This window comes from Lepidochelys kempii, chromosome 8 (assembly GCF_965140265.1).
Source record: "Lepidochelys kempii isolate rLepKem1 chromosome 8, rLepKem1.hap2, whole genome shotgun sequence".
Taxonomy (NCBI): Eukaryota; Metazoa; Chordata; order Testudines; family Cheloniidae; genus Lepidochelys; species Lepidochelys kempii.
The window spans coordinates 54,689,321-54,712,717 of NC_133263.1; the positions used below are offsets into that span (position 1 = coordinate 54,689,321).

The 23,397-nt window shown below is 47.2% G+C and overlaps 1 protein-coding gene across 1 annotated transcript in view; it reads right to left on the reverse strand.

Moving 5' to 3' along the window:
- SHCBP1L (SHC binding and spindle associated 1 like) overlaps positions 1 to 21,430 on the reverse strand; it is a 67,133-nt gene extending 45,703 nt beyond the window's left edge. Inside the window, exons 1-3 of the mRNA XM_073356620.1 lie at positions 21,125 to 21,430; positions 19,567 to 19,716; positions 3,136 to 3,350 (exon numbers count right to left, since the gene is read on the reverse strand). Coding sequence (XP_073212721.1) covers positions 3,136 to 3,350; positions 19,567 to 19,716; positions 21,125 to 21,370 — 611 coding nt within the window. The 5' untranslated portion in view covers positions 21,371 to 21,430. The remainder of the gene's footprint in view (positions 1 to 3,135; positions 3,351 to 19,566; positions 19,717 to 21,124) is intronic.
- Between the last annotated feature and the right edge of the window lie 1,967 nt (positions 21,431 to 23,397).

Below are 23,397 nucleotides of genomic sequence, written 5' to 3' on the forward strand. Positions count from 1 at the left end.
AGAGGACTGCTTTAAAAAAGAAATGATAGAAAGAGTTGATAAAAGCAGAGGGAAAGCTGAGATGAACATGCTCTGACCTTAAAATCTTACTGAAGTGGTTTTAAAACTGTGGAACAAAACTCTCCTTCCTTAATGCTAACATTTTAGCACAGGATTACAGCCATTTGAATTGTCCATTGGAGCTGGAAAGCTAATGGTGTAAGCAACTAGACACTCGGCAATATCACTTGAATGAAAATTGCTGTCAGGCTTAATAAAGTAGCAGGCTAGACCAGTCTGGAACACATGAAAGGAAACTGGAAGAAAAAAGCTGTCAAGGCTGAATCCCCACTCTGGCACTTCGAGTGCAGAAGGTGGAGGCCTGCAAGGATTTCAAAAATTAATACTTGCCACTCCAGGCTTATATTACACTCCCAAGGTTACAGCTTTTCTCTGACCTGGGCTTGGTAAACACTGCCGCCACCCAAATGCAAAAAAACCCCCTTTGAACCCAGGAAGGAGCGCTTGGGAATTCCTCCCTGTGGGGTACCCTCAAGCCCTTTCAACCCCCTCTGGGGAAAAGCTGAGAAAGAAAACAAAGGAAATTAGCTGTTGCCACCAGCTAATTAAACAACATATGCACAAACCTCTTAGGGACCCAAAAATCCAATCCTGTTCTTAAAAAAGGTAACATTTATTAGAAACAAAAAGAAAGGAAATACATTCGGAACTTAGGCTTTTTGCTGGAACTTAAAAGAAACAATTATAAAAATTAAGCATCAAGATATCTCTCTTGAAGTTCAGCTTAAAGATTACAAGCAAAACAAAAGCATCTGGGCTTAGCACAGAGGAGATCCACAAGCCAAAATAAGGAAATAAACCTGATTGTGTCTATGTCAACATTTCCTGTCCAATGATTTCTTCTAGGTATGGAAGATGAATTTTCATACCTGATTCAACCCTTACACAGCATTCCTGCATGTAGAATTGGTGCTCCATGTCTCCTTCTCCGGAAGGGGAAGCTTTTTTTCCATTTTAAAAAGTTCTAGCCTCCCAATGGCTCTTTTGGTCAGGTGCCCACTCCTTTTCCTTTACCTGGGGAACTTTAACCCTTTACAGGTAAAGCAAGCAAAGAACAGCCAATAAGAGGGATTTTATAGCTAACTGGCTGGCTGGGTGTTCATGAAAGGGAGCTACCCCCCTCCTTTCATTTATTATAGAAGCTCAGTCACATCCCTATCTGCAGATTCCAGCTATTTTGATGGTCTATTATTGGTATAGGCAGGATGCTTGCAGTAGGGGCGAGGATACTCTACTGCACTCATAAGAAAAGTCAGCACAAGTGATAAAAAGACAAGCTGAGTTAGACCATGCTGAGCTAAGGGAGGCCAGACAGAAAAAAGGTCTACTGATACTGACAGGCTAGCAGTATGGGCTAGATCACTCTGCATCCTGCAAAATAGAAAAATCAAATCAAATTGGTGGCAGGGGAAGAGAAAGCAGCAGTAAAACAAAGGACTACACTAGGTCATACTGTCACTACACTTGAGGAAGCCAGGGTAACAAAGGACTAGTTGGCATCAGCAGGCTGGACCAGGCCACTCGACTAAGACAGCAGAAGGAGTGGTAATAGGGTGTAGGGAAATGCATGCTAGATATTCTTCACAAATCCATATCTGCACAACCCTCAGGCTGCCCTAAAAAAATGGTAACTGATACCAAATACAGGGAATCTGAAACATTTGAGTGCTATGTTGTTGGGGGTATTTTTTTAAACTACATTTTCAGAGCCTGTAGAAGTCAGAGCTTAAGCACAAGAAAAATTGTCTAAGGCCCGTACTAGACAGCTGGGCCAAAAACACCAGGTACTGTGGAAAACTGAAAGCAGTAGGCAAGTCATGCTCACAGGTGATTCCTGACCCTGCTGACTTGCCAGCCTCTTGGGAACATTCCTTGATCCCATACTTCACCACAGTCAAAAGAGAAGAATAAAAAGCTAGGGACTTCTGGCTTGTTGCTTCCAAAATGCCAGGTCCTGCTGCAGAATTTCCACTCCAACCAGCTTAAGGCTTGCCTGTCAGATGTCTGTAGAGTGGAGTAAGAGGTGATCATAGCTAAGCTTGCTACACTACCATGTTTTCTCCTCAATAATAGCTTTCCTGTACACTCCTCTTCTCAAAAATCCTCTAAGGCCCGTTCTACACTACAAACTTACATTGGTATAACTACGTCGCTCAGGAGTATGTAAAAACCACACCCCAAAGCAATGCAGTTATACCAACCTAACCCATTATAGACAGCGCTATGTCAACAGGAGAGTATCTCCCGTCAATATAGCTTCCATCTCTCATGGAGGTGGAGTTTCTCCCATCAGCATCATAATATCTTCACTAAAGTGCTACAATGGTGCAGGTGCATTGGTGTAGCTGTGCCACTGCAGCTTTTTAAGTGTAGACCTGCCCTAACCTACTGGGGGCATCAAGAAGAGGAAGAAAAAAGAAATATGCACAATGGAAGTAACTCCTGCTTAGAGATGAGTCCTAGGGGAACCTCTAGGTTCTTTGAGCAGAGGCAAAACACTGGGGCAGCAGAGAGGCAATCAATTCCATGAACACTTCCAACTTGGTGACACTACATTGTGAAGCTAGAAAGAAATGGCAAAATATTTTCAAGTTGAAATGACTCACTGAAAGAAATCCTTTTCTGCAAACAGTTTGTTTCTACACATTAACAAGCATTTTGTCAGAAAATTCTTGACTGGCTCTACTCAAGATACAGTACTGCAAACCTTGAAAACACCATATGGTTGGCGCATTAAAATAAGAGTCAACACCTTTTAGAGTAAAAAAAGCAGAAGTGTTAAGGCAAAGCATCAGAATCCAGATAGAGCTGCTGAATCTCAGGTCCAGAAGCTGTTCACTCCTGGACTAGGTAAATCCAATCAAATTGCAAGGGTTTTTTGGGGCATTAACTGGACTTCATCAAAATACTTTTTCATCCTTACCACTTTTTAAACTCAGACTTTTGTTTGTGAATATTCTTACACTATTAATGAAGCAAAGTAAATCTTTCTAATCTTTCTATTTTAGGTACAGTTCCTCAGTTAACATTTTAGCATCTCTGAATAGCAAAAATACAGGGGAAAAAGCTAAATACCTCACAACGTCCAAAGCCTGGGCAATATCAAATACTACCATATCCGGCCCCTCGACAGGGTAGATTTCCAGCAGAGGTACACAATGGTCCAGTTCATCCAAAACATTCTCAACAAGCTCTCTTGGAATATTTGCAATATTAGAGGAAAATGGTTCAGCAACAGATACAGAAGCTTTCAAGTGAGATGAGGTGCTCTGAGATGGTTTGCAAGTAACCTAAGACATAAGAAATATACAGTTACAAAAAAATTTTAAAATGTCTATTTCTTTGTTAGTATGATCCTGCAATCCTGCCACACACAAAGTTCTTATTAACTTTCATGGGACTGCCATCTGTAGAAGTGGACCATACTATAAAACTAAAAATAATTAGTGAAAATGACATCTTCCTTTAATTTTACCTTAAAGCAGTAGTATGATTTTAAGAGAAAATGATAAGTTTGCTACAGAATAAGTAAACTGAAAATTATGAGTTACTTTTTAATCTAAACACTACAGACAGCTGTAAAGGCCAGTATTTAAAACTAAATGAAATGGCACATTTTAGCAGTTCTAAGCAATAGTTCCTGAATTTACGTTTATAAGAATTATGATTATACTTAAGACATACATTCAAGGTTGCCTAAACAATATTAGTATTAAGTATTTCCACATTAAATAACCTTTTTCAGTTACCTCTAACTTTAACAAGCCTTTACCTTTCAGGATGAAATTTTCCAAGTCTGGTCTCAGTGTGAAAGAGATTTTTTTGTTAAAGTCTGAATAAAAATTCTCAGAAGCAGCTGAACCAAAGAAGGGAGGGATTTATTAAAAATTCATTTGTTCTTGAATAGTTCTAAGTATCTCAATGGCTTGGGCTAGAAAGCTGAAATTTGGCAAACTGACATCATTAGGCTGACTATGTGGAAAACTGCAACTCAGAGGATTTAAGTCATTGCAGATATACAAGGGTTGACATGCCTCCTTTAAGGGCCAAGGACTTGGGACAGTCAGCCATGTTCCATTAGCCCTGTGCAGGGTTGGCTAAAAGAAGTAGCCCAGCAGTAGAGGGCTGACTGGAATGGAGAGGACAAGACAGGCAGAGGCCTGTGGAAAGTTCCAGGAGAGAAGGCCAGGGAGTGGCTATTTAGGAAGAAGCAGGGAACTACTCAAAGGAGCTCAGAAGGAGCTGAGGTGAGAGACGAAAAGGAGTCCGGGAAGAGCGAAAGCTGAGCCCACAGTATGGGCAGAGTGCTTGAGTCGAACGGAGGGAAGACAGACCCTTCAGGAAGGAGGGGCTGGGCCCAGTTTGAGACTAGGACAAAGTGTTTGTTTTGGACTTGTATATCCCAGAAGGGGCAGACTTTTTGTTAACGGCTTATCCATAGGGCCAAGTCCAAGAGGGAAAACTGAGGCAGGGCCACTGCAGGGCAGCCCTTAAAGCCACAAGGGGCACTCAGGATGCAGCACACCACATAGATAACCAAATGAATGTAAGGCAAAAAAGGCTAATAAAAATATTGGGTGTATAAACAGAACAATGATATTACCTCAGTATACGCTATTGACAAGACTATCACTGAAATGGTGTGTCCTGTTCTCACAAAATTAGAGCATTCAAAGATGGCAGAAATTATTCAAGGTCTAGAAGACACATCTTGCAATGAGAAATGTAAGGAGCTCAATCTATTTAACTATTTATAATTAAGGTTAATTATGTACCTACATAGGGAAATCTTAATATCAGAGAGTGGATGTCTTTCTAAAAGATATGATTTAGTTCAATTATAAGTTATTGGACTCTGTAGTGTTCATTTACATACTGCAGAAATTACTGGGTGAAGTTTATAGCATGTGTTATCCAGGTTGTGTTAGCCTAGAATAGATTAAAGTGGACCTTTCTGATCTTAGAAATCTCTCAATATAGGTACCGATTTGGGAGGGTGAGGCCTCACATATACAGTCTTTCCCAAGCCCTACTAAAAGTTATTTACGAACAATCTGGTAGCAAAGCTAAAATTGAAGCATAAGAGGCAGCAGGCAGGTATAGCCCAGAAAGGAAGAGGGATAACCCTGAGTATGTTTGGTGTTTTTGCTCTTGAGCTCATCCAAAAGATCCTTCTAAACATCAGATGTACAGAATTTTATTTTAATTTTTTTTTACTTTTTTCTGCTTATGGTATTTAAAGGATGCTTCATCATCAAAAGCTGTAATTTTTTTAACTCAGTCAATTATGAAGAACTCAAATTAGCCATGTCCCTTTAGAACTTATCCAACCTGCACATGAAGTGAAATGGGAATTGATACCCTGGCACCCCAATATTCACCGCTATCATGTAATTAGGATATATTTTGTACAAAGCATGCCTTGTGAAGTATCATTCTAAGAGTCTTGATCTGCTAGACATTAATGTCTCGTTGGATTGTATGTGCTAGTGTCGTATGTGAAGTTATGAAGTTTGACTATGTCTGTTACTGAAACAAGTTGTGAGGTTGAAAATACCCACAAGCAACCTTTCAGTTACAACAGTAAAAAGGCCAAATGATGTTAATGGCATATTGAGGAAACGCGCCCAAGGATTACCCCAGGAACTATGTACAATAGAAGAGATAGCGCTACACAATGGAAACTGTTTGACTCAGGTAACAGCAACTGCCAGCAAGTTAAAGAAGTATGGGCTGGATGAATGGACTATAAGGTGGATAGAAAGTTGGCTAGATTGTCGGGCTCAACGGGTAGTGATCAATGGCTCCATGTCTAGTTGGCAGCCGGTATCAAGTGGAGTGCCCCAAGGGTCAGTCCTTGGGCTGGTTTTGTTCAATATCTTCATAAATGATCTGGAGGATGGTGTGGATTGCACCCTCAGCAAGTTTGCAGATGACACTAAACTGGGAGGAGAGGTAGATACGCTGAAGGGTAGGGATAGGATACAGAGGGACCTAGACAAATTAGAGGATTGGGCCAAAAGAAATCTGATGAGGTTCAACAAAGACAAGTGCAGAGTCCTGCACTTAGGACGGAAGAACCCCATGCACCGCTACAGACTAGGGACCGAATGGCTCGGCAGCAGTTCTGCAGAAAAGGACCTAGGGGTTACAGTGGACGAGAAGTTGGATATGAGTCAACAGTGTGCCCTTGTTGCCAAGAAGGCCAATGGCATTTTGGGATGTATACGTAGGGGCATTGCCAGCAGATCGAGGGACGTGATCGTTCCCCTCTATTCAACATTGGTGAGGCCTCATCTGGAGTACTGTGTCCAGTTTTGGGCCCCACACTACAAGAAGAATGTGGAAAAATTGGAAAACGTCCAGCGGAGGGCAACAAAAATGATTAGGGGACTGGAACACATGACTTATGAGGAGAGGCTGAGGGAACTGGGATTGTTTAGTCTGCGGAAGAGAAGAATGAGGGGGGATTTGATAGCTGCTTTCAACTACCTGAAAGGGGGTTCCAAAGAGGATGGATCTAGACTGTTCTCAGTGGTAGCTGATGACAGAACAAGGAGTAATGGTCTCAAGTTGCAGTGGGGGAGGTTTAGGTTGGATATTAGGAAAAACTTTTTCACTAGGAGGGTGGTGAAACACTGGAATGCATTACCTAGGGAGGTGGTGGAATCTCCTTCCTTAGTTATTTTTAAGGTCAGGCTTGACAAAGCCCTGGCTGGGATGATTTAGTTGGGGATTGGTCCTGCTTTGAGCAGGAGGTTGGACTAGATGACCTCCTGAGGTCCCTTCCAACCCTGATATTCTATGATTCTATGAACAGCAAAAGAGCTTTCTAGCAAGTGGGAAGATATAAAAGTAGGAAAATGACATCATGATAGTACCTCACTCTCTCTACAACACACCTGGAAACACCTGCGGAATAAAGGCTGAAGGAGGGGTAGAGCGGAAATGATGGTCCCAGCCTAAAGGGATTTCTAGCCTGTGTATGAAAACCTGGGAAACCCAAGCTGCAAAGCCAAGGCAGCTTGTGTCTTAAGAATCTGCCAGCCTGTTTATCACTCAGGGTGAGAATTTGCTAATTCACATTCTACCTATCCATGTATGTTAACATGAGTATGTTAAGCTCAGTATGAGGTTTTATTTACTAGGTAATCTGCTTTGATCTGTTTGCTATCACTTATAATCACTTAATCTATTCTTTTGTAGTTAATAAACTTATTTTGTTTTAATCCAAACCGGTGTGCGTTTGACTAAGGTGTCTGGGGAAAATCTCAGCTTGGTTACCACAACTATGCATGGCCCTCTTCACACTGAGGTTAAGCCCATATGTTGGCCAGATTTGACCAGCACAGAATGGTACTGCTCTGAGGTCCTAGGCTGGGAGGCTGGTGGTTAGAGAACCTGCATGTGACTGCAGCTGGGTGTGTCCCTACCTGTGTGAATGCTGGTGAAAGTGCAAGCTTGGAGGGCTTTGCAACTTGTCATGGCAACACAATGTGAGAGGGAGCTGGTGGGTCAGAGGGCTCAGTGATACCCCAGTTCTAGGTGGCACCCCAGGGAGGCATCCATCACAGGAATCCTGGGGTGGGGGGAATATAGCATGTAATCTCATAATTAAATACTGTAATGTTTATAGGAGCAGAAGTTAAGAATGTGAAAGCGACCTTCATTTTGGCATTTCCAGACGCTGGAATACTTCATTTTTAACCATAACTTCAGAATTTTTTTTAAAAAACTACATTGAAAATAGAAAATAATTTAAGTGTGTTACTACACATCACATGTTGCAGAAAGGAAAAGTTAGTTAAAAAAGAATTGATAGTCTAATCCTGTCCCTACCGTTATCCTCCAACCTGCAAATTCAAGGAAACAGGATATAGGTATGCTTTTTTTCCAGTTCTCAGAGACCAACGTGCAATTACAAGCACTTGAACCAGTCTCAGAAGAAACACAAAGAGATCGTATTGCATACCAGGATCCCCAAGCAGTGAAGTGATTATATCCATAAAGTTGGGAGAAGAACAAAGACACTACTCCATAGCTAGATAGCAGTTCAAATCCCATGAAGTTTTGTGTAGTTATCAGTCAGGAGAAGCTCAGTAAGTCTCACCAGGAGCTGTACACACCTCCAGAATGAAACTGGGGAAATAGGAAAACTGTTTACCACTAATTCTGCTGTTTACCACTATCTTGCAGGATTTTCATTCCTAGATTTTAGCTTCTTTGTGGAAGATTGCTGGGACTCCCCTGCCATAAGGATTCCAAATCAGTGGGGAAGGAAGGGTCATGAAATCTGTGTGGACCAAAGCATCTCTAAGTTCACTTTCTGTAAGGTAAATAGCCTCTTTTCCAATGCTTGTCCACAAGGATCTCACACTGCAGGTGAGTGACCAACAGTTACCTCTCAAAAAAGTTGGCTATAAGATTCCTATCCAAGCTGCCACAATGGAATAATGATAGGTATGTGAACTGATAAAACTCCAACTAGCTTCTCTATAAATTTCAGAAATACGGACTGGCAGAGTATACAAAGATGTTATTTTCTACAATCTGACTACCATACACAATAGCTCAAACTATATCCGTTTCTGCACTTGAAAATTTTAGTGAATGAATATAGTTCCAAAAGCATGCGCAAATGGAGGACCTGAAAAAACGGTTACTCACCTTCTCGTAACTGTTATTCTTCGAGATGTGGTATTCATGTCCATTCCTATCAGGTGTGTGTGTGCACGGTGGCCGGAAGATTTTTCCATAGCAACATCCGTCTGGTCAGTCTGGGCACCACCTGGAGTCACAGTTTCATGGCGCTCAACATAGGGCCCTGCCAACCCGCCACCCCTTCAGTTCCTTCTTGCCGCCTAGAGGGGAAGGAGGGTGGGTATTGGAATGGACACGAACAACACATCTCTAAGAATAACAGTTACGAGAAGGTGAGTAACCGTTTTTCTTCTTCAAGTGCTTTTTCGTGTCCATTCCCATCAGGTGACTCCCAAGCCCAAGTTTAGGAGGTGGGATCGGAGTTGTCCACTGATTGGAGTAGTGCTTGTCCGAAAGCTGCATCATCTCTGGTCTCCTGGGCTATCACATAGTGCGTGGAGAAAGTGCGTATGGAGGACCCCATCGCCGCCCTGCAGATTTCCTGAGTGGGGACCTGGGCCAGGAACACTGTAGATGAAGCCTGCACCCTGGTGGAGTGTGCAGTGATTGGAGGTGCAGGAACACCTGCCAGGTTGTAGCACTCACGAATACAGGAACCTATGAATGATGAAATGCATTGGGATGACACAGGCTGACGTTTCATCCTGTCTGCCACTGCCATGAACAACTGGACTGATTTCATGAACGATTTTGTTCTCCCGATGTAAAAGGCCAGTGCCCTGCGGACATCCAGAGAGTAGAGTCTTTGCTCCCTGCCCCTGGAATGTGGCTTAGGGTAGAAGACCATGAGAAAGATGTCCTAGCCCTGGTCTACACTAGGAGTTCAGGTCGAATTTAGTAGCATTAAATCGATATAACCCTGCACCCGTCCACACGATGAAGCCCTTTTTTCGACTTAAAGGGCTCTTAAAATCGATTTCCTTACTCCACCCCCGACAAGGGGATTAGCGCTTAAATCAGCCTTGCCGGGTCAAATTTGGAGTACTGTGGACGCAATTAGACGGTATTAGCCTCCGGGAGCTATCCCAGAGTGCTCTATTGTGACCGCTCTGCACAGCACTCTCAACTCAGATGCACTGGCCAGGTAGACAGGAAAAGGCCCACAAACTTTTGAATTTCAATTTCCTGTTTGCATGGTCACCTGCAGCTTGCCACGCTGGCCAGAGCTCATCAGCAGAGGTGACCATGCAGAGCTCATCAGCAGAGGTGACTATGATGAAGTCCCAGAATTGCAAAAGAGCTCCAGCATGGACCGAACGGGAGGTACAGGATCTGATCGCTGTATGGGGAGAAGAATCTGTGCTATCAGAACTACGTTCCAGTTTTCGAAATACCAAAACATTTGTCAAAATCTCCCAGGGCATGAAGGACAGAGGCCATAACAAGGACCCGAAGCAGTGCCGCGTGAAACTTAAGGAGCTGAGGCAAGCCTACCAGAAAACCAGAGAGGCAAATGGCCGCTCCGGGTCAGAGCCCTGAACATGCCGCTTCTATGATGAGCTGCATGCCATTTTAGGGGGTTCAGCCACCACTACCCCAGCCGTGTTCTTTGACTCCTTCAATGGAGATGGACGCAACACAGAAGCAGGTTTTGGGGACGAAGAAGATGATGATGATAAAGTTGTAGATAGCTCACAGCACGCAAGCGGAGAAACCGGTTTTCCCAACAGCCAGGAACTGTTTCTCACCCTGGACCTGGCGCCAGTACCCCCCGAACCCACCCAAGGCTGCCTCCCAGACCCGCCAGGCAGAGAAGGGACCTCTGGTGAGTGTTCCTTTTAAAATACTATACATGGTTTAAAAGTAAGCATGTTTAATGATTAATTTGCCCTGGCATTTGCGGCTCTCCTGGATGTACTCCCAAAGCCTTTGCAAAAGGTTTCTGGGGAGGGCAGCCTTATTCCGTCCACCATGGTAAGACACTTTACCACACCAGGCCAGTAGCACGTACTCGGGAATCATTGTAGAACAAATCATTGCAGTGTATGTTTGCTGGCATTCAAACAACATCCGTTCTTTATTTCTCTGTGTTATCTTCAGGAGAGTGATATCATTCATGGTCACCTGGTTGAAATAGGGTGCTTTTCTTAAGGGGACATTCAGAGGTGCCTGTTCCTGCTGGGCTGTTTGCCTGTGGCTGAACAGAAATGTTCCCCGCTGTTAGACACAGGGAGTGGGGGGGGGGGGCTAGCCACGCGCTGGGGGGAGGCAAAATGTGACCTTGGAACGAAAGCACATGTGCTGTGTATGTAATGTTAACAGCAAGGTTTACCGTGAAAGAGTGTACCCATTGTTCTATAAAATGTGTCTTTTTAAATACCACTTGCCCCCCCTTTTTTTTCCACCAACTGCATGTGTTTCAAGGATCACAGGATCTTCTCCTTCCCAGAGGCTAGTGAAGATTAGAAGGTGAAAAAAAAGCACTCGTGATGAAATGTTCTCTGAGCTCATGCTGTCCTCCCACACTGACAGAGCACAGACGAATGCGTGGAGGCAGAAAATGTCAGAGTGCAGGAAAGCACAAAATGACCAGGAGGAGAGGTGGTGGGCTGAAGAGAGGGCTGAAGCTGAAATGTGGCGGCAGCGTGATGAGAGGAGGCAGGATTCAATGCTGAGGCTGCTGGAGGATCAAACTAATGCGCTCCAGAGTATGGTTGAGCTCCAGGAAAGGCAGAAGGAGCACAGACCAACGCTACAGCCCCTTTGTAACCAACCGCCCTCCTCCCCAAGTTCCATAGCCTCCTCACCCAGAGGCCCAAGAATGCGGTGGGGGGGCCTCCAGCCACCCAGCAACTCCACCCCAGAGGATTGCCTAAGCAACAAAAGGCTGGCATTCAATAAGTTTTAAAGTTTTAAACTTTTAAAGTGCTATGTGTCCTTGTCCTTCCCTCCTCCCCACCCCTCCCGGTGCTTCTCTCCTCCACCACCCCTCCTGGGCTACCTTGGCAGTTATCCCCCTATTTGTGTGATGAATTAATAAAGAATGTATGAATGTGAAGCAACAATCACTTTATTGCCTCTGCAAGTGGTGATCGAAGGGAGGAGGGGAGGGTGGTTAGTTTACAGGGAAGTAGAGTGAACCAAGGGGCGGGGGGTTTCATCAAGGAGAAACAAACAGAACTGTCACACTGTAGCCTGGCCAGTCATGAAACTAGTCTTCAAAGCTTCTCTGATGCATACCGTGCCCTCCTGTGCTCTTCTAACCTCCCTGGTGTCGGGCTGCACGTAACCAGCGGCCAGGCGATTCGCCTCAACCCCCGCCATAAATGTCTCACCCTTACTCTCACAGATATTGTGGAGCACACAGCAAACAGTAATAACAGTGGGAATATTGGTTTTCCTGAGGTCTAACCGAGTCAGTAAACTGCGCCAGTGCACTTTTAAACGTCCAAATGCACATTCTACCACCATTTTGCACTTGCTCAGCCTGTAGTTGAACAGCTCCTGACTACTGTCCAGGCTGCCTGTGTATGGCTTCATGAGCCATGGCATTAAGCGGTAGGCTGGGTCCCCAAGGATAACTATAGGCATTTCAAGATCCCCAACGGTTATTTTCTGGTCTGGGAATAAAGTCCCTTCCTGCAGCTTTTGAAACAGACTAGAGTTCCTGAAGATGCGCGCATCATGTACCTTTCCCGGCCATCCCACGTTGATGTTGGTGAAAAGTCCCTTGTGATCCACCAGTACTTGGCAGCACTATTGAAAAGTACCCCTTGCAGTTTATGTACTCGGCAGCTTGGTGCTCCGGTGCCAAGATAGGGATATGGGTTCCGTCTATGGCCCCACCACAGTTTGGGAATCCCATTGCAGCAAAGCCATCCACTATGACCTGCACATTTCCCAGGGTCACTACCCTTGATATCAGCAGATCTTTGATGGCATTGGCTACTTGCGTCACAGCAGCCCCCACAGTAGATTTGCCCACTCCAAATTGATTCCCAACAGACCGGTAGCTGTCTGGCGTTGCAAGCTTCCACAGGGCTATGGCCACTCGCGTCTCAGCTGTGAGGGCTGCTCTCATCTTGGTATTCTTGCGCTTCAGGGCAGGGGAAAGCAAGTCACAGAGTTCCATGAAAGTGCCCTTACGCATGCAAAAGTTTCGCAGCCACTGGGAATCGTCCCGAACCTGCAACACTATGCGCTCCCACCAGTCTGTGCTTGTTTCCCAGGCCCAGAATCGGCATTCCACCGCATGAACCTGCCCCATTAGCACCATGATGCCTGCATTGCCAGAGCCCGTGCTTTGAGAGAAGTCTGTGTCCATGTCCTCATCACTTTCGTCACCACGCTGACGTCACCTACTCGCCCGGTTTCGCTTTGCCAGGTTCTGGTGCTGCATATACTGCTGGATAATGCGTGTAGTGTTTAATGTGCTCCTAATTGCCAAATCTGAGTGGGCTCCATGCCTGCCGTGGTATGGCGTCTGCACAGAAAAAAGGCACGGAACGATTGTCTGCCGTTGCTCTGACGGAGGGAGGGGCGACTGACGATATGGCTTACAGGGTTGGCTTACAGGGAATTAAAATCAACAAAGAGCGTGGCTTTACATCAAGGAGAAACAAAAACAACTGTCACACAGAATGGCCCCCTCAAGGATTGAACTCAAAACCCTGGGTTTAGCAGGCCAATGCTCAACCCACTAAGCTATCCCTCCCTCTCACATTTCAGGCAGGACTTCACGGAGGGAGGGAGGGAGGGAGGGGGGAGCAAATGAATACAAAACAAATCTGGTCTATTTCTTGTTTTGATCCACTCCATCTATCTTTTACATCTTTGGCTGGCAGCAGACGGTGCAGAAGGACTGCAAGCCATCCACATCTCTTGGCTGCTCGGCAGAAGATGGTACAATAGGACTGCTAGCCATCCATACTTCCTGCCTGCTCACTATAAGATGGTACAACAAGACTGCCTGCAGGACTAAAGAGAGTGACCTGGTAGAGTCACTCCTAATGTAGTCCCTGCACCCACGTCTGCCCAGGCACTCCTGACCGACGCGGCCAGGAGCATCTAGGACATGATGATGATGGCTACCAGTCCTATTGTACCGTCTGCTGCCACAAGGCAATGGGTTGCTGCTGTGTAGCAATGCAGTACTGTGTCTGCCAGCACCTAGGAGACATATGGTGATAGTGAGCTGAGCGGGCTCCATGCTTGCTGTGGTATGGTATCTGCACAGGTAACTCAGGAAAAAGGCGCGAAACGATTGTCTGCCGTTGCTTTCACAGAGGGAGGGAGGGAAGGAGGGCCTGATGACATGTACCCAGAACCACCCGCGACAATGTTTTTTGCCCCATCAGGCATTGGGATCTCAATGGGCAGCGGAGACTGCGGGAACTGTGGGATAGCTACCCACAGTGCAACGCTCCGGAAGTCGACGCTAGCCTCGGTACTGTGGAAGCACTTCGCAAAGTTAATGCACCTTTTGTACTTAGAACATTTTGTGTGGGGACACATACAATTGACTATTTAAAAACGATTTCTAAAAAACCGACTTCTATAAATTCGACCTAATTTCATAGTGTAGACATACCCCTAGTTGATGTGAAACTGTGACACAACCGTCAGGAGGAAAGCAGGATGAGGCCTGAGCTGAACCTTGACCTTATAGAACACAGCATAGGGAGGGTCTGATGTTAGGGCCCTCAGCTCAGACACCCTCCTGGCCGAGGTTATCGCTACCAGAAATGCCATCTTGTAAGAGAGGTAGAGCAGGGAGCATGTTGTTAATGTTCAAAGGGTGGCCCCATGATCCTAGAGAGGACCAAGTTGAGGTCCCAGGCAGGGATAGCCTGACGGACATTAGGGTATAGCCTGTCGAGCCCTTTTAGGAATCATCTTACCATGGGGTTAGCAAACACAGAGCAGCCCTGCACGCCCAAGTGGAAGGCCAAGATGACGGCTAAATGCACCCGAGAGTCCCTCCTGTTTCAGATGAAGGAGGTAGTTCAGGGGCAAATGGTGCTGTGCCGACTGGATTGAAAATCTTTTCCACTTGGCAAGGTATGTGGCTCTCATAGAGGGTTTCCTACTGCCAAGGAGGACCTGTCTAACCTGGCCTGAACAGGAAAGCTCCAACGGATTTAGCCATGCAGCTTCCATGCCATGAGATGAAGTGACCGGAGGTTCGGGTGTTGGAGACGCCTGCGATCTTGTGTGAGAAAGTCTGGGAAGAGTGGCAAGGTAATCGGGGCTCCCACAGATATGTCTAGGAGATGTGTGTGTACCAGTGCTGACAGGGTCAGGCCGGTGCTATCAGTATGACCTGAGCTCCATCTGTGCAGATCTTGAGAACACCTTGTGAACAAGTGGTATGGGTGGAAAGGCGTATAGGAGAGAACCTTCCCAATGGAGGAGGAATGAAACATCCGTGCTGGAGCCCGGGCTGTGATTTTGGAAGGAGCAGAACAACTGGCACTTCCTCTTGCGTCGCATGGCGAAAAGGTCCACCTGGGGAAAACTCCACCTCTGGAAGATTGAAATTGCGATGTCTGGGGAAGGAACCACTTGTGGCTGTGAAATGACCTGCTGAGGTAGTCCGCCAGCTTGTTCTGTACCCCAGGGAGGTACGATGCTTGCAGATGTATTGAATGTTGTACACAGAAGTCCCAAAGCATGAGGGCTTCCTGCTACAGGAGAGAGGAGCATGCACCCCGGTTTGTTCATATAGATTGCTGTTGTATTGGCCGTCATGATTGATACACATTGTCTGGTTAGGTAAGGACGGAAGGTCTGATATGCTACGCACACCGCTCTCAGCTCTCTGACATTGATGTGGAGACCCAAATCTGCTTGCAACCAGAGGCCTTGAGTTCTGCGGTCTCCCAGATGAGCTCCCCAGCCCAAGTCTGACGTATCCGTCACCAGTGACAGAGACGGCAAAGGGAACCCCTGAGCATACCTCCTGAGCGTCGATCCACCACCGGAGGGAGTCGAGGACCAGGTGAGGCAGGCATCACGATCCTGGGGTCCAAGCTGTCCTTGGCTGGGCGATACACTAACTTGAGCCACAACTGAAGTGGTCAAAGCCTGAGTCTGGCATGCTGCACCACGTAGGTACAGGCAGTCATGTGTCCGAGAAGTTTCAGGTAGTTCCTCACTGTAGTGGGAGGGAACTGTCTGAAGCCTCTAATTACATTGTTGAGGGCCTGAAACCTTGCCTCCATCAGGTATGCCCTGGCTTCGGTCGAGTCCAGCACTGCCCCTTTGAACTCTATTGTCTGGACAGGAGACAGAGTCGATTTTGCTTCATTTAGAAGTAGACCAGGCTGTCAAAGGTGGCTCTGCTGAATCTGACCTGAGCTTCCACTTGGGTCCTGGAGCAGCCTTCAATCAGCCAGTGGTTGAGGTACAGAAATACCTGTACCTGGTACCTTCGCAAGAACACGGTGACGACTGCCGTACACTTGGTGAAAACTCGAGGTGCTGCTGACAGGCTGAACAGGAACACCGTAAATTGGTAGTGGGTTCTGTTGACCACAAACCTGAGGTACTTCCTGTGGGGCTGAGTGATTGCTATATGAAAATATGCGTTCTTCAAGTCAAGGGTGCCATATCAGTCTGCTGGATCTAGTAAGGGGATGATGGCGGCCAAGGAGACCATGCGGAACCTGAGTTTCTTCATGAACTTGTTGAGTTCTCGCAGGTCCAGGATAGGCCTGATGCCACCTTTGGCTTTTGATATTAGGAAATACCAGGAATAAAAGCCCTCGTTCCTGTGTTCCTGAAGAACCTCCTCCACTGCCCCTAGTGATAGGAGCGACTACACCTCCTGGATAAGGAGCTGCTCGTGAGAAGGGTCCCTGAAGAGGGACGGGGAAGGAGGGTAGAAGGGCGGGAGGGGACAGAATTGGATGGAGTATCTCCTCTCTACTGTGCGGAGCACCCAGGGGTCCAAAGTGTGGGACCATGCACAGTAGACACTCAGGAGGAAAAGGTAAGGTGGAGTAGATCCAGTCTCTGATCTGGTGCGCTGTCCTCGACCGCTCCGTCAAAAGGACAGTTTAGGGCCAGAAGGCAGTTTGGGTTGGCCAGAGCCCTGGCTTGAAGACAGGTGTTGTCTCCTCCTGCCACTCCTGTTCCTCCTCCGAGAACCATACTGGCAGTTCTGGTGATGGAATCTTAAAAGAGGTTGCAGTCTGAAGTGTCTCCACTGCATGACGGGAGTGTGCAGGCCCAAAGACTTGAGGGTGGCTCATGAGTCTTTCGGGCTGTGTAGCCTCTTGTCTGTCTTTTCAGAAAAGAGTCACATCCTCAAATGGGAGGTCCTGAATAGTCTGATGGACCTCATAAGGGAGCCCCGAGACTTGGAGCCACGAGCCCCTTCTCATGGCCACCCCAATAGTCATGACCCTAGTGGCAGTATCTGCACCATCCAACATGGCCTGGAGGGAACACTAGCTTCCCCTCTTCCACCAAGGCCAAGAACTCGGCTCGGGAGTCCGAAGAGAGGAGCTCCGTAAATTTGGCGATCGCCATACAAGTGTTATACGAGTACCTGCTGACGATGGCCTGTTGGTTCAAAATACGGAACTGCAGACCCTCTGTAGAATAGACCTTTCTCCTGACAAGGTCTAGTCGCTTAGCCTCCCTGTTTTTTGGGGAGGGCTTGGAAACCCTATCTCTCACACTGGTTAGCAGTGTCCACAACAAGAGAGTCAGAGGGTGACTGCGGGTATAAATGTTCGTACCCTCTGGAGGGCACTAAATAATGCCTCTCATTGTGCTTGGGAGGGGGCAGCAAGGAAGCTGGGGTCTGCCACAGGGTCTTGGTAGCATCCACAATAGTCTTAATCAGTGGTAGGGCAATACGAGAAGGTCCTGAGGGAGCGAGGATGTCCACCACGGTATCAGCCTCCTCGGTCTTAATGCCCAGTCTCTGAGCAGCCCTTCACAGCAACTTCTGCAGCACCCTGTTGTCTTCAAGTGCTGGGGCTATGGCTGTATCCGCCAATGCCTTGTCTGGCAACGATGAGGAGGAGGCACTTATAAGAGGCGGATGTTCATGCCATCCGTCCCCAGGGGACCCCGTGACACTCGGGGCAGGATCAGTGCCAATGGGGCGCTCACCAGCACTGGGGCTGTGCACGTTGAACCCGGTGTTGGCGCCACCATCAGTAAGACCGTAGGAACCATCAATGGAGCTGGTGCAAATCCCCCTGTCTGCGCCGACAAAGGTGGCAGGCCCGTCGCTGGTATCTGTGCCAGGGTCGTCAGTGCCTGCGCTGTAGTCGGTATCAATATCTGTGCTGGAGCTGAAGTCAGACAAGTCAGTGGTGCCAAGGTTGGTGCTGGCGCCACGGCCGGAGACACTGGCATATGGGCAGGTGCCAAGGGAAGCTGCATAGACGATGGTGGGATGAAGGTGGCTGAGGCGACAGAAAACGCAGCACAGTGGTGACCTTGGGTCCCTCCCTGGCCTTGATGAAAGGCCCGGGGGTCCAGAATGGCCACTGTGGTGGATTCTGCCACTGCGGTGGCCACACCTGGGGCTCTCTCCTGTCTCTCTCAGACCTCTATCTTCAGCTCCTCCTTCTCCTGGATCAGAAGGAGTCGGACTCTGACTCCAAGGTCTCCAAGACTGAAAATCACGGAGGAGAAGGAGAGCTCAGGGAGCAGGTAGGCTCTCTGTCCGCGTGGGCCGGTGCTGAGGGACATGGAGAGGGGGAGCGCCTGGACATCACAGCTGGCTTCCCTCTTGACTGTGCTGGGGGGCAGGGCGGGGCTACCAGCACGAGAGGTTCTTTCCTCCTTAGGGGTGAGAACAGTGCCGTAAGGTGCTGCAGGTTCCAAGCAGCTTCAAAAGCTTCCAGCGTCAAAGGGAGTTGTAGCTACTGGCCTGTAGGGACTGGTGACCGTGGGGGACCTGGACTCAACTTCCTTGCCTGGGCAGGAGTTGATGTGGCCCCAGTAGGGGATCCAGAGCTGTGGCCCGCCTGGGGTCTCATTTCTCTGGACTTAGCCAGAGGTGACCGACTGTCCAGCTTCTTTTTCTTCTGAGGCACTAGCGAGTGGGATCAGTGCCTGCTCTCAGCCGGGCCTCATGAGGTGCTGTGCCGGTGCCAAGAATCCTGGAACGAGTCTTTTCTCTGTGCCAAGCTTGACGACAGTGCTGGGACGCTCTGTGTCGAGGACAATGTGTTAGGAGCCGGGTCCCCTGAGCCTGGGTCAGAATGGGAGCGTACAGCTGCCTACAGGAGGATCACCTTAAGCTGCTGTTCCCTTTCTTTAACAGTTCTAGGGCGGAACTTGCGGCAGATCTTACAGCGATCCTTTTGGTGACCCTCCCGTAAGCACCATAAACATGAGGAATGTGGATTGCTCTTCGCATGCACTTCGCCCAGGCCACACAGTTTTTAAACCCCAGGGACTGCAGCATACAATGGCTCTGGGGAGTCAGAATGGGGAGGGACCCCCAACAACTCTAATTACTAAAAACTCTAATTATTAATAACTAAGGTAACTATATACAGAGAACTATAGAATGCACTTGCTAAGCAAGGGCTACAGGAAGTTCTAGGCAACCGTCACTGGCGGTAAGAAGGAACTGAAGGGGTGGCACCTGATGGATGCTGCTATGGGAAAAATCTTCCAGGCCCGTGCACACGCACACACCTGATTGGAATGGACATGAACAAGCACTCGAAGAATAGCTGAATACTCAACACTATATAGAGATCTGAAAACACAGGTGTTTGAGAACTTTGAGAAATTTGAAAAAACTCAATGATAATTAGTGTGCAAGATGCTATGGTTATTTTTATTTATTTTTTCCATTAAACTTTAAAAACCTAAATGCTTTATTTTAATGACAACTAACTAGAATGAAAAAATAAAAAGGAAAATTACTTCAACAAGTATTCCAACAAAAGGTATAAGGACGTCTTCAGAATTGATGAAGAAAAGCTCTGGATTGGTCTTCCAGACTCCAAGCCATTTTTCTTTCATTTTCAATTTTTCCAAAAGATATTTACTCATTGCTTCATTGGCATCTTCTGCCTATTACATGAATGACGAGAAAAAAAACTCACCTATCTTAAAGGCACTGCACTTTTAATTAAAACTAAATTCATATAAAACTTCACAGTAATTCATAAGTTGTTGAATATCACGCTAAGGGCAGCAGAGAAGAAGGATATAATGGGGAGGAGGAAGAAGGAAAAAAATCATAGGGGTGGGGGGGAGAGAGAGAGTATACTCTCTTACAGGAAAGAAAAAACAAGCAAAAAAAAAAAAGCGAAACCCAGTGGGAGGGAAAAATACTTTAAAAAAAGTTAACTGACAATGTTAAAATTAAATACAGTACACAATTAATTCATTACTTTAAATCAGAGTTTTGTGAGTGAATGTGTTGACAAATAATAACCAAATTCTGAAATTGTATTATATTGCTACTCTTTAGGGAAAGAGGACGGTTTTTAAATAGCTTTCCAGTTTATCAGAGACAGCCATTATAACTAAGAAAGGAGGTAACACTTTCTCAAAACAGCACAGTGGGGATCACTGAATTGCCTTTCAATTAATTCTGTCAAGCTTCACTATTCTAAAGCGTAACTTACCATCAAAAGACAATATATGGGAAGACTAAGGCTCTGTGCACTACTATGAACCACCATCCTTTTTTTAAATAAATGCCAGTTGAGTGATACATGACATAGTTTAGGGTGGTGAGATTATTTCATATCTGTGAAGTGTGCAACTTTTCCCACAGATGGGAAATTTATTTTATTTTACTGAGAAATAAAATGTCAATAGTTTCTTGTACTAACACCATGGTGAAGTAGACTTGACACAGCTAGTAAATAACATGAGAGACAAGGTGGGTGCTCTAATGTATTTTATTGGACCAAATTATGTTGGAAGGAGATACAAGCTCTCAAGCTACATCAAGCTCCCCTTCAGGACCTGTGTAAGCTGGAAAACTTGACTCTCATCAACAGAAGCTGGTCCAATAAAAGATATCATTTATGTTGTCTCTCTCATGTCTCGGAACTAACAAGCCCCGTAAACACCGTGGCACTCTGCACCAGTGTTCTCTAACCTTACAGCTGCCGCTTCTTGGATTTTTATTTTTCTGCCCGGCCCCTCCCCTTTCCATCTGCCATTTTCTCCTCCCTTCGTTTCGATTGCTCCCCTCTTCCATTATATTCTTTACTCTTTCTCTCGCCTTCCGGGGGCAGCGGCCGGAGGGCATGTCCGCATGGTCCCTGCTGTGGATTTCTCGTTAGCTGGAGCGGTTTACCGTCCGAGGACGGGCACGCGTGGGGCTGAGCGCGCCTCGCCTCTTCGTGTGCCCTGAAGACCCCCTCCCACCCCCCAAAGAAACCCCTCCCCTCGCAGGCGGCCTCCAGGGAACTCCCCGCCTGCCCCAGCCAGTGCTGCGCTCACGGGCGCGGGCCACGCTCACCTTGCAGCCCCGCAGCAGCCTGTCGCAGTACAAGGCCACCTTGTCCCGCCCTGGCACGGCCCCCAGGTGGGACGGGTACTGGGCTGGCAATGGGTCGGCCTCCGCCTTTTCTTCGCCCTGACTGGCAAGGAGCGGCCGCCGGCTCCGCCCAGCGCCGGACGAGGGCCCAGCTGGCCATGAGCTGGAACTCTCACCCAAGGCCGGGTCCACCTCGGCCGCCCCTTCCTCGGGGCTACTCGAGGCCATTGCTTCAGACAGCCACGCGCCTGGCGGCCCCGAGCCGTTACCCGCCGAGCCGGAACCACAGCCAATGGGCGGCCGGCGCGGGACACCCAGCCAATGGCGGATCTGGATCGTGACCACCAACCGTTAGCAAGACTCCGCCTCTTGTGCGCTGCTCTTTTCTCTAAACTAGCCGCGCGCGCGAGGTTCCTCCTGCGCGGTGACGGGGTGTGGCTTCAATGTCTCTTCTGTGCTCTCAGATTTCCTATTTCGTGCCCCACCCCGTCGCAGCACGGGGGCGGGGCCAGGTCCTGCTCCCCTCTGGGGAACTGGGGGTCCCGGGGGTTCAGCCTCTTTCCCTCTTTTTGGCCCCCTCCCCTGATGAGAGCCTTCCACATGAGCTCCTCCCCCTCCGCGGTCCCTTCTACTTGTTTGTGGCGGGGGTGTCCCCCTCCTTCTGGCCGCTGGTTGCGTGGCCTGGTGGCTGCTCAGCCACCATGAAGCCCTTAGGGTTGGGTGGGTGGCAGAAGGGTTTTGTTTGTAACCTGATTCACACCCTGAGGTGCTGCCTCCCACATGAGGTGACTCCCTTGGGTCGGAGGGGAGGGGGTAGATTGGAACACCAGGTGCCAGTATGCACTGCGTCATTGCCCACCAAGCAAAGCAGCCTGCTGGGAGCCTTCTCCCAGCATGCCCTCCCCTCCCCTCCACAGCCTGAGCCAAGTGGCTTCTGGGCGTGCCCAGGGCCACTGTGCTGCTCTGCACCGTCGCCTGCAGGACCCAGCACATGCTGATCCAGCACCACCAAAGCAAGGTGGCAATTTCCATACGTTCCTTAGGAATGTATAGTCATCTCTTTAGTGCAAACAAGTAAAGAAATCCATGTGAAGACCTATTAACATCTCTATTTCAGAACAACATGCCTGGATGACAGCAAATGTTAGCTGCATGTGCGTGTCCTGTCTAGCATCACCACTTCGTGATAAATATTTTCTGGGTCCTTCATCTCCCCATACTAGTAGAAATCACTGAAAACCAAGACTTTAGAGAGGTAGCCATGTTAGACAGTATCAGCAAAAAAAATAAGAACTACTTGTGACACCTTAGAGACTAACAAATTTATTTGGACATAAGTTTTTGTGGGGTAAAACCCACTTCATCAGATGCATGCCGATGAAGTGGGTTTTAGCCCACAAGGGCTTATGCCCAAATAAATTTGTTAGTCTCTAAGCTGCCACAAGTACGCCTCAGGTTTTTTTGAAAACCAAGAGCAGCCTGGAATAGTGCTTAAGGGATAGACACAGGTTGTGGGTTGTGTTTGACTTATAAGGTGCTGTATTTTTTTGACCATTCCGGTTCCATAGACTCTTCAGAAGTTGACAACTTCTTAGGCTCAGACCTATCTAAAGTAGTAATGTAAAAGGAGAACTCTCCAAAATTATCTAACATCATTTTCCTGTTTAATGAACAGTCTCCTCATTTGGACTAACTAACTCCTGTTTACACTCTTGAACCTAAATAAATTGGCAATACTGTCAGGGAAAGATGAGTAAAACATTGTGGGAGAACATCTGCCACCTCACACACCCATCTGGAAGGACATTTTGTTAGACAGTATTTGGGGTCAGTATGGGAAAAATGTTAGCTGTCTAGTATAATAATGTACTTCAGGGGAAAACTTAAGATATCAATCATGCATTTGTCCATCATTAGTCATCCTGGACTTTCTGTCTTAATATCCAGATGTTACTAAAGTAAGACCTAGCCATGTGAACTCAACCGATGAAGAGCAAATAGCTACTTTTGCCATATTACCCTATACTTGTGTATCTGAAAGAGTGGAGTATATTTGTTACAAATCTTGTGCACCTGTATTTGGGATCTGTATCAGTAAAACCCTTATATCCTGGTTCATTTTGCTAACCTCAGACCTGGTAACTCATTCAGTCTAGCTCTTTCAGATAGATCTGAATCACTTTGGAGACCAGGGAGAGTACCTGGAACTGACTGGTGCCCTGAAGAAAGCGGTGGGGGCAAAGAGAGGAGAAAGA